At 32.1% G+C, this 12,395-nt stretch overlaps 1 protein-coding gene across 4 annotated transcripts in view; it reads left to right on the top strand.

Annotated features, from left to right (window-relative positions):
• LOC127725778 (organic cation transporter protein-like) overlaps window positions 1–11,133 on the top strand; it is a 28,043-nt gene extending 16,910 nt beyond the window's left edge. For 3 of the 4 annotated variants that reach the window (XM_052233050.1, XM_052233049.1, XM_052233048.1), the window contains 9 exons: window positions 590–773; window positions 1,975–2,078; window positions 2,625–2,779; window positions 3,691–3,859; window positions 4,688–4,912; window positions 7,038–7,264; window positions 7,632–7,813; window positions 8,818–8,969; window positions 9,864–11,133. In XM_052233050.1, coding sequence (XP_052089010.1) covers window positions 590–773; window positions 1,975–2,078; window positions 2,625–2,779; window positions 3,691–3,859; window positions 4,688–4,912; window positions 7,038–7,264; window positions 7,632–7,813; window positions 8,818–8,969; window positions 9,864–9,933 — 1,468 coding nt within the window. In that variant the 3' untranslated portion in view covers window positions 9,934–11,133. Of the gene's footprint in view, window positions 1–589; window positions 774–1,974; window positions 2,079–2,624; window positions 2,780–3,690; window positions 3,860–4,687; window positions 4,913–7,037; window positions 7,265–7,631; window positions 7,814–8,752; window positions 8,970–9,863 lie in introns of those variants that run through there. The other variant, XM_052233051.1, reaches the window with a different exon arrangement.
• The last annotated feature ends 1,262 nt before the right edge of the window (window positions 11,134–12,395 follow it).

The following is a 12,395-nucleotide window of genomic DNA, read 5'->3' on the forward strand; positions in this document are numbered from 1 at the left end:
ACAATATTTCACTATAAAATACTGTCCATAACAATATTTCTTAATCTTATTATGTCTTCCCTGAGGATTCCTCTGCCATGAAATTGTAAGTGTTTCTGTATATTTAAAAAAAAAATTTCATGAAAAGTATGCATGTATAACCATAAACTGCTGCATACATTAATTAAGCAGGTTTGTTTGTTATTATCAATCAAATAAAACACTTTAATGATATCATTATCTAAAATATTAAATGTCTATAACCTCCCTTTCATCAGACAAAATTTCATAATAATCCATTTATGAAATAGTGTCTCAATATACAACCTTGGATAACCTCCCTTTAACAAGATAAAAAATCATACTATTCATATCTATGAAATATTGTCTGTATATGGTCAAAATTTCATATGGAAATTGGTCCTTCTCTGGACATTATTTCATAGATAGGGACAAACTTTCATGATACAAAGTAATGAAATATTGTCTTTGGGGACAATATTTCATAGGACAATATTTTGCTTTACATTAACAATAAAAGTTTGATTGGCCGATTGGCGTAGAAGGATATATCGCAGTGGTATCATTTAATTATTTCATTTCTCATCAGATGTAAGATTCCAGGCCTGGCAAACGATTCTTATAAGAGTCATGATGTATACACCAACAAGTCTTTATCAAAGCTATTAGATGAGGAATGTTCAATAGTTGTAAACAATACAGGAAATATAACAAAGAAATGTGACAGCTGGGTATACGATACATCTATCTTTACGTCAACATTAGTATCAGAGGTGGGTATTAAGTACACAATTGAGATCTACCATTGAACAATTGGAAAATAATTGCACTATTTTACGGTGTCTATCCGACCAAAAATACATAAAAAAGGTAAAAAGGAATTACCAAAATTACTGGACAGCACACCAGACCACATCAACAACCAGCACCCGACTTCTCCGAAAAAACAAATAACAGACAAACAAACAAAGACAAACAACAACAAACAACACACGTCCAGTTAGCCCGACTTGGTACAGGCACAAAATATGGTGGACTAGAAGTGCGCACAAAACATTCCTTTACCACTTTGCTCAGTCTACAGGAACCTACTTAATAAGATAGCTACAATTAGGTTAGATAGAACATTTTTAAGAACCTGGAAGGAGAGAACATAGCAATCTTTAGGACAAAGCGGCACCCATAAAACAGTCATATCCTAAGTAAAAAAGGGTACCTGAATTATTTTGTCTGTTTGAAAGTTCAAATAAAAATAGGGGGTCACGGGCATTCTTTTCTTGAAAATCCACAAAACACAAATTGTCCTAGCAAATTCAGTATAATTATCCGCCTTTGATTTCAAAAGGACTTTTTCTGAAAATTTAAAAATACACTTAACGACACTTGATTTTTTGATAGTTTAATCTTCAAGTTTTAGATGTTTCTGTTGTGCATTGAATGATATTTGGTAAAATATATTTAAACCAACAGAGTATTTTTGAAACATGCCCATAAGAGATGATCAGAATAGAAAATTTGCAAATTATTTTATTTAATTTACATTTTAAATTGCAAATTGCAAAAAATAAAAACAACACTTTATACATTTCATGCGTCCAAAGCGCTTTTTCTGAACTCGAAATATTACTTTGCATACACATTTCCGAATTGTCAAATGTGGACCCTTTAAATACTCTAAACCAACAAATAACAGCAAAAGTGCTTTATCTAGATTTCATTATAGTCTTTAAAAACAAACTACAACATTTCAGGTATTCTAAAAGTAAGTAAGATATTTCATGAAATGGAAGTTGAATTACTGTAAATTGTCATAGACACTTTTCAAAGATTTTACTAAAATATGAAAATCAAACCAAAAGATGTCATACTACTATAAGTATGACATCTTTTGGTTTGATTTTCTACTACTATTAGTATATAGAGTATTAGTCACCATACAATGAATTAAATGGAACTATTCTGTATGCTTTACAGTTCGACCTTGTCTGCGATAGAACAATACTCCAGTCGCATGCTAGCATGGGAATATTTGCTGGGGCTTTAGTAGGATCTGCTTTATTTGGTACTATTGGTGACATGTGAGTATACATTTTCAAAAAGAAATATAATACCTGAACATGCATTGAATGTGTAATAACATATATGAATGACTTTTTTTCTCTGCAAACGTGTTGTATTTTCTTTTTTTAAATTAAACAAACATTTTCAACAATATTTGCAAAAACTATGTTTTTTATCAGAGACACTGATTTTATGAGTTTTTACATTTTCTTGACTTCGAATGTCAGATCCTTTAGCGTTGTAAACTCGTAAACTACAATAATAAAGCAAAGCATTCCACAACAATGGGCTATATATACCATTTTACTAATTCTTTATTTTGATAAAGATGTAAACATGTAAACCGTTTTATGTGTCATGCGTGAACTTAAAGTTTTCTTCCACATGAGATTCTAATGAATTACAGCTTTTCACAAAAGACAAAAAGCATATGACGTCATTTTTATACACTTGGTGCAATGCAATTCAATAACAAAAACGGTCATAATTTGAATGTTTTTTACCAATCAAACTTCTTTAAAAAACACAATATACTTAAACACGTTTTTTTGTTGTTGTTGTAGATTTGGTAGAAAAGTAGCAACTTGTTTGTCGTTGATGTTTATGTTTGGCGGACAGCTTGGTACAGTCTTTATTCCAACCTACTTCTCTTTTATAATTATGAGATTTATAAGCGGCATTGGTAGTATTGGCTATTGGAACAGTGCAGTGATTCTAAGTTAGTGATTTGAATTTACATGTCACGTGACAAAAATACAAGGTTACTGATGAAGAATATTTGTTATCCCAAATATCTATTGATTATTTAATAATTATTGTTTTACTTATTTTTGTACTGTATCCTTTAGAAGTATACTTATTGTGTACTTATGTCTTTCTTTCATCACGATGCGATGCCTTCGTCAGAATGATCGCTGACTATTACCAAGGTGTTCTATATATATCACGTAAATCGTAAAAATTATACAGTATAAAATAAGGATGATGGATGAATGACTGTTTAACGTCCAGTGGCAAATTAAATGCATATTCAAGACGGGAACATGTTAGTGCAATTATGAATATTAACCCATTCTATACTAGACTGATAGGCTAAGAGGGATTTTTAACGTGCAAGTTCACAAGGTAACAGTCCACATGAAGACATGTCACCCTACCCGGACTACACTATTCTGACTCCGAGCCGACCAGTCTTTTCTCTTACTTTTTAATGCCATGTGCTTAGTGGAGAAGCAATACCATATAAGGCAATACTAAGCCGAGACATCCATAGAACAATCAGAATAACGAGACTAGGTCAAATATCAATCCACCAACTTAACAAATATATTGTCAATCAAAACGTCAAACATTTAGATTCCTTGTCTAGGTTTGTCTTTACTTTTGTCCCTTTTGGTTTTATCAGCTCTTTAACATTTGTATTAGGAAATAAGGTTTAGGATTTTCAAATAGTTTGGCATCGAGCATCATTGAAGAGACATTAATTGTCGAAATACGCATCTTGTGTAGTAAAATTGGTACTGTTTATATTATTAACTTTGGAATTTTTGTTAATGGAAGCGGTGTTGTTCTAAATATAGTACAGAGTTATATTAGTCGTTACTTTTAATACTCGGTACATTATTGTAGGTATGGAAATGGCCAGTCCAAAGAAACGGGTATGGACAGGAATGTTAATAGAGGTAGCGTGGGCTTTTGGAGAATACCTTACCGTATTTATTGCATTCTTCGTACGTCAATGGAGGCATTTACAACTCGTGTTTGCTGCACCAATTGGAATATTTCTTATATACTGGAAGCAAGTATGAATGGGGTAACAGTAAAGAAGGGAGGTCTAGTTTAATGTATAATAAATCCATTTCAAATTCAAATTAACATTGGAGTTCAATGAACATTTTTTTTTTATCTTCAACAAAACAGTAATTTTCTTAATTTTAAAGCTTAATTTTGCTTGAAGCGTAAATTTCTCTTTATACAAAAAAAATAATATCCAATTATGAATTCATACAATGTTTACGTCGAAAAATCACTCTTTGCTTTTTTTTTGTTGTTGAATTATTGTTTCGTTGACGTGTTTTCGTGTCTTTTGTCATATTTTATGTTGAACAGATCATACATCTAGGCACCACCAGTAATGTTGTCAAATCAAAGTAACAGCTTAATCATCAATGTCTTCATATAAAGTAAATGTTGAAAGTAATAGCAATTATTTTTTATTCTTCATCACCTGTTTAATATAATTCCGGATAAACTTCTATCAATATTTGAAAGGAGAAAGATAGATAATTTCGTTTTATAATTTGCATACCTTATGTGTGTTAGAAATCATGAACATGTTTCCTGTTGTTTAGTAACAAATGAAAATATTAAATTTCTGGTATTTTCGTGCAATGACAGTCTAGACAGCACTTAACCTTTCACAAGCAGCATGTAAAATTGTAAATATATTCAAACAGACATGTTTGCAAATGCAAAGGCCTACACAGAAACTATTTGCAAAAAGTGCCAACTACATTAATTTTGTAGTAACCATTCTAATGCATACATTTTCAATTGTCTGAATAACTGCTTCCTCTATGTCATTATTTTTTCACATTCAATATAACTTTGTTTTTTTCTTAAACAGAATCCTAGATGAATCCCCTCGATGGCTAGTGAACAAAGGTAGAAAAGATGAAGCGGAGAAAATTTTAACACATATAGCGAAAGTAAATAAAACAGAAAAACTACCAGAAGATATCGAAGTTTGTGAAGATGATCAGCCTATAAAAGGATCTTTTTTGGTTACTATTAGAAAAGTTCTAAGATCAAGGGTCATGGTTATTCGAACTTTGATTATGTTGTTTAATTGGTAAGCACACTATGTTTTTTTCTTTCTTTCGTCTTATCTCTGGTACAAATAACGAAATAAATTATCAGTCATTATCCAGATTTTAAATCATTTTAACTAGTATAAGAGACTAGCTGCAACTGAGATGGATTGATTTGAAAAAAAATCACATCATTATTGCCAGTGATGATTTAATCGTTAAAGTGGAAAATATGTGCAATTTATAGAAAAAAGGGATACCGGATAGATTCCGAAAAGTAAAGAACTACTAGGAAATAACTAATCTACAAATATATTAAAGCAACGGATTTTAAATTGCCTTTTCTTTTTATACGCATGGTATGTACGACTATTGACAACAATAGTGAAATATATAAAAACTCATTTTTCCGGAGAGCTATTGTATAGTTGAACCAGCAAGAAGAACACTGGTTATGATTAAAAGCCCAGAGACCTTTAAACTGGTCCTTCAGTAAAGGTTTACTTGCGTTCTTATTTCCATTGTTCAAATACCAAAATTTTAGGCCTACATTTATTTTCACAGATGCAGATATGTACGCAAACCCCTGAGTTATTTCGACCATTCAAAAACATTTGCAACGAAAAAAAAAACAATAACATAATCTTTGTAAAGACACTTTGATCTATAATATATGTATAACACACGCAGAAAACACAATCATATGAAAGTACATTATATGAAAATTGAAACACAGTTGAAGTTACTGAATACGATGCATGCACTCTTTCAGTTTAACCCAATATGATTTTTCGTGGAACTGCAACTTCTGAATAGATTTAGTACAAATGACAAAATGCATTGTGATAGAAATAAATACATTACAGCGATCGACTAATAAATGTTAACATATTTTTGGTAGCTAGGTTCTATGTAAAACGAGTCTTATGAATTCCTGAGGAAAACATATTTTTATTTTATCCAATGAGATGTTTATTACAGGATGACGGTTAATGCTGGATATTATGGACTGACATTGATTTTTATCCAATTAGATTTGTATTACAGGATGACGGTTAATGCTGGATATTATGGACTGACATTGATTTTTATCTAATGAGATTTTTACTACAGGATGACGGTTAATGCTGGATATTATGGACTGACATTGATTTTTATCCAATGAGATTTTTATTACAGGATGACAGTTAATGCTGGATATTATGGACTGACATTGATTTTTACATCGCGATGACCGTGAGGGCATTCCGATGTATTGCTATCGCCTATATTTTCCATTACGTAACTTTCGTTTTGGGTTTGTAACCGATCTATAAACATGATAAATACGCGGACATTAAGGAGTGCAAAAGTAACATTCCTTATCGTTTGTTTTAAAAACATCTCTTCAAAGAATACTGATACAAATATTTTTGTTTAGAACATAAATTAATAATATGAAAATGTTTTGTCGTTAGATATATATGTATAAGTAAAAAATCATTGATAATATCTATGCACATGTACCGAAAAATTGTGTTAACGCACGCGGAAGAATATCTCATGAACGTTTTGCGGCAATCCCCGCAAGGACCGGTAACTCTGCATGGAATATTGGTTTTGCGGGAAAATATGAATGCCTACTCATATCCAATCTTTTAGAAAAATCGAATTTTTATAAAAGAGTGTCCATCATGCACTTGCACTGCACTTTTATTAGAATAGTAGAATAGAATGGTGTACAAATGGATGAAAATTATATATACATGTAACTGTTATATCAATATACTATATAACAACAAACCAGTGTATACTGATTTGTATCACTACAATATAATAGTTATTACGGTGAGGTTGAATTTCCGGTCATTTATTCATCATCCACGCACGAACTTGTCTCAGAAAAAAATATATATCTGTACATTAACCTCAGTTTCAGGTATAGAGATGTGATTTTTTTCTGAGACAAGTGCTTTTGACAATCCACAAGAACATGCGGTCACCCGATGTTCAGTACTTCAGTACTTTGATTATCCAAAGAGATTTTTATTACAAGATGACAGTTAATGCTGGATATTATGGACTGACATTGATTTTTATCCAATGAGATTTTTATTACAGGATGACAGTTAATGCTGGATATTATGAACTGACATTGATTTTTATCCAATTAGATTTTGATTACAGGATGACAGTAAATGCTGGATATTATGGACTGACATTGAACAGTGGAAAAATTGGTGGCAATGTCTATGTTAATTTTACCGTATCAGTTACTATGGAGGTAATAGCTTATGTCCTGTGTATTGCATTTTTAGACAGGATTGGACGACGGACACTTCATTGTTCATGTATGATTATTGGCGGAGTTTCTTGTCTCTCCTCAATTTTTCCAGTGATATTCGGAAACGAGAGTAAGTAAAGATAAATGTTTTTGTTATATCACATTTTTACCATTTTAACACTCAGCATTTGATAATATAGCACATACACAAAGCATCATTAAATAGATTTTCAATATAAACTGTCATGATATTTCATGGTAGTCATTATAAGGCAATTATTCTACAAGCAGAAATTTTATACATTAGCACGAAACATTGTAAGTAATATTTTGCAAATGAAAAGAGCTGAACATTTTTTTAAAAAGTAAGTTTTCTCGTTCTGTTATACATATATGTATGCGTATTATTTTTGTTTGTTTGAAGGTTTTCTTTTAATGTTTGATCCTATCAAATTCTCTTGTGTTCAAATGAAAAACACGTTTCTCTTTTATTTTAGCACATTATTGGATAATAATAACATTATCCATGATTGGGAAGTTGGGTATTTCAGCAGCTTTTGCCGATATTTATTTCCTAAGTGCGGAATTATTCCCAACATCAATACGTAGCTTTATATTAGGACTATTTTGCATATTTGGAAGATTTGGCTCCCTTGCATCTCCATATATTGCTGATCTGGTAAGATACATAGCTTTGTATTTGAACTGCATTGTAGGTTGGGGAGATGTGGTTGTGTGGTTTTTATATACATCACATATCTGGTGTGAGACGTAACACTTTATTAGGCCTTAGTGTCCTATATTGTCTGGAACTAATGCCTTATCTATTGACCCATATTTTGCATATTGTTTACATTGTAACACTTTTGAGTCGAATGTCTTTCAATATTTCACAATCATCGGCATTATCTGTTAATGTTGTACATTTGAATAATCTTATCATTTGGATTCATGTAGGTTCATGCGTTAAACAATAAATTTTCAAAGCAAACTTGCATTTTTTGTTTGTTGAAATGACATCAGTTTTACAAGTCTATTTATTGATTTACTCTGTATGATATAGACTTAATTACATTCCCTGTTGTGTTGTAATATGTACAAGAATCGTCAAATCTGTTGTTTATAGGCGCTGACTTTGGCAAGCATTTTTGAAAAGCTTTACAATTTAAGCATTCATTTTCTTATCCATGTGCCACGATCAGAAAAATAACACTTTTAAAATTTCGTGCGTCCGACGCGGCTTTCTGAATGTACCATTATCAGGAGCGCTCAAACCCAAAAATTAAAAGTCAAGTTTGTAAAAATACCTGAATAAATTATGACAAAAAGGGACATAAAAATAGCCGAAATCAGCCAAGGTCAACTTTGACTGAGGGAGTTGATACCTTACTTTCTGAATATTTTTTTAATTTATCAACAGAGAACTTGATTTGAAAAAGGTATACATCATGTCAGTATGGAAGTGAACATCATGGATGTCTAAATAACAATAAAATACGAAATGGTTACAAGCTTTACAAACTTATAATCACTGAAACATTTTAAAATATTGTATTCGCTACATAAATGTTAACCAATTTGTCCGTTTCATAATTAGTGGTCTATGAATATATCTTAGGGTTTGTTAATAGAGAGTTCGTTTGGTAAAGCATTACTGTTACTTGTCTTTGTATATTATCTTAGGGTTTGTTAATAGAGAGTTCGTTTGGTAAAGCATTACCATTACTTGTCTTTGGATCTATGATGCTTGGAAGTGGATTCATGGCTTTAACATTGCCTGAAACAATGAATAAGAAAATGCCAGAAACAATAGAAGATGCTTTAGCATTAAAAAGGTATAATTTTTATGCAATGCTGTTGTTTATTTCTCACTATGCTCTAGTGTATTTAATGTCAGATATTGCCTCATTTGATGTTGCTTGTCCTCACGTCTCGATTATTGAGCGCAAACAATCATGAATGTATTTAAAACAGGAATAATTTATTACTTTTTTCCCTGAAAAAGACATGCAGTTATCTTACGTGCTAGTTAACTCAACGAAGGAGTCAAATTTTGAAAGTGTTTTATCATTAAAGAATAACCCAATACACAGGAGGCAACCATAAACCATAAGTCGAAGAGACACGGACAAAAAAGAAATAAAAACTGAAGAACCAAACAAAGCTTAGTTCACATTCACAAGATAGAAAACTAAGAATTGAGCAACACAAACCCTGCAAAAACCAATAGGTGAACACAAGAACGACTAAGCAGCTCCTCGTCATAAACAATTGTTTGGATGAGTGATTCATTTTCAAAAGAAAATAACCTTCATAATGGTTATCGTTTGTTGATGTACATCATATTTGTTTTTTGTTTGTTGTTTTGTAACTAAGCAAGTCGATGGTTTTCTCGTTTTAATTGTATTGCATTTTGTTATGTGGGGCCTTTTAACGTTTGCTATATTGTATGGGTTTTGATCATCGGCGTTGAAGGCCGTACGATGACATATAGCTGCTAACATCTACGTCATTTGATCTTTGGAGGATAGTTGTATAATTGTTAATTATACCACATATCCTTATTTTGTATTCATAGGTGAAGTAAATTGTTCTTTAGCTACAATAAAATCAATAGAAACACAAAGGATTTGAGACTTACTGTGAATAATATAAATGTGACTGATTTTGGTTTAGATATTTGCCAATAAAAAGTTTCCAGAAATTCAATAAGTTTGTTTCTTTTGCAGAAATAAAAGAATTGACCGAAACAATCCCGAAGTATGTATGGAACTAACAAAGGAACATCTGTCAACATAAAATACACAATTAATGAATAACAACAATTTAAAGTACAGTTTGCAGGAAAAGGTTCGGAACCTTTTTTGAAAAACCCTCAGTAATCACGATAAAACAGTTGGTTATATATATATATTGGTGTTCTGCTTCCAATGTATGATATATTGACATAAATAATCTTAACGAATCAATACATATTCTTGGTGGCAGTTTAACCGGTGTCAAGTTTATATATTTAAATAATTGATATTTTTGAACAAGATATGATTTTTTGCGAAACAAGAGATTCGTAAATTCAACAACTTTTATGGACTTTTTTCAATTTACTTTGGAGTTCGATATTTTTGTTAATATTTTTGCATATGTGTATTGCTTGCAAGAATCAAGATTGTATTTTGAATTTCTTCTTTATCGGTTAATTTTCAACATATTAGGATGTAAGTATAGCTTTGCAATCTGTTGGAAATTATTATGAGCTTCATATGATATGTGTGTACGCACATGAATAAAAGCCATAAAGTACCGTCTACGTGAACCCTATTTATAGTACTTACCTTCTAGACTGATGTACCATGACATAAACGAATGCTGCTTATCATTTGTCATGTTGTAAATATGTTTCCTTTGCAATAGCATAATTAATGCTTTCTGGAATAAAGTATTCATTCATTCATTCATTCATATTTATTAGATATACATACACAATGGCATTATCAACAATTTCTTTTACTGCAGAATTCAAAAATAACCAAATTCTTGTAATACTTAAATACATTTTTTTTCATCAAATAAAACTCTTAATAGTTAAAGTCATAGCTATGGAAACTGAAAAATACAACAGTAAAATAAATAAAACATTTATTTTGTAACAGTTTTAAGTCTGCATATTTATTTAAAGACCCTGCACCCGAAATGTATCCCGTTAACTTTCCTGGCGCCTTAGGATATTTCCTTGTGTTGTAACTTAAGCCCCCAATTCCCAACTTCTCCAATATGGACAAATATCAGGGACGTTATAAGTTCACTTAAAAATGTATTACGTATATATGTTATTCTTTTTATTTGCAAATTCCTAAAAATTACTGTACACGGCCATATTACATTTTTTACTTTATTTTGTTATTACCAATCATCACGAATCAACAATAATCATTTGCTTTTGTAATATTTTATACTGCCCTTTTGGGTGTCTTTAATTGACAATAAAAGTATTGTATTGTATTGTATTGTATTTGAATTTGGATAAAATAGTTATATAGCAGTAGCACACAATTGCATTTAATTTTACAATGTTCAAATTATGCTAAATAAAAGTTGTTCTTGATTTTCATCGGCAAAACAAATAGGTTTTATAACCTTAACGAGCGTAAATTTTTACAATACCTTTTTGAGTAAAGTCTTGGCTCACATCTAAATACACCCAAGGGTGACTGGGGAATACAAATATGGTCACTACATGTCTTCTTCCGACCGGCAGTAAAACCCTTGCCAAAGTGGGGAGTCCGTTTGGCTGTGCGGGATGTACAAGTACGCAGCAACGTTCGGTCAGAATGGGGATGTTAAATCCGACGCCTCGTGTAGAGAGAGTGCCACGCTATCTGCACGTTAAGGATCCTTGCAACAACTCTTTGAAGTGTCCGTAGGTTGCAAGGCTAAATTTCTGTCCTTTCTATCCAATATACCCTCTTTTCTAGTGGCAATTCAAATTTCGCCGACCTACGGCCTCTATTACAGGAGCTACCTATTGTTTTTATTGTTAATTTGTTTTCGTCCGGAACATGCATGCAACATTTGCCACTGGACGTTAAGCAATCTACAATCAATCAGTCAATCAATCACATCTAAATATTATTGACAGGATCTTAAAATGATGCTATTTTGGCAGGTTTGTACTTAGTTCAATAAGTCTGAAGCCCTAGTACAAATATGGAAGGCAGAATTAAAAAATATAAATTATCCTGGATTATCAACGTATTTTTGATAGGCGTAACACAACGCGTGTCTTAACCGCCTCGGTGGTCTCGTGGTAGCCTCGAGTGCGGGAGGTCGTGGGTACGAACCCCGGCCGGGTCAAACCAAAGACTTTAAAATTGGTATTTGCTGCTTCTCCGCTACGCACGCGGCATTAAGGAGTAAGAGCAAAGACTGGTCGGCTCGGAGTCAGAATAATGTGTCCGGGTAAGGTGACATGTCTTCCTGCGGACTGTTACCTTGTGAACTAGCACATTAAAAATCAGGCTCAGCGTGTCTGTCTAATACAAAGCAGATTAAATATTCATATTACAAAGCAGAGAGAGAGAGAGAGATACCAATGGGCATACGAAATTATAATTCCAATAGAAACAGACAACACAATGGCCATAAACAATAACGACGAAAAGGCGAGAGAGAGAGAGAGAGAGAGAGAGAGAGAGAGAGAGAGGATACCAATTACCAATGGGCAGACGAAAATTATAATTCCAATAAAAACAGACAACACAATG

This window comes from Mytilus californianus, unplaced genomic scaffold (genome assembly GCF_021869535.1).
Source record: "Mytilus californianus isolate M0D057914Y unplaced genomic scaffold, xbMytCali1.0.p SCAF_15, whole genome shotgun sequence".
In the NCBI taxonomy this organism is placed as follows: domain Eukaryota; kingdom Metazoa; phylum Mollusca; class Bivalvia; order Mytilida; family Mytilidae; genus Mytilus; species Mytilus californianus.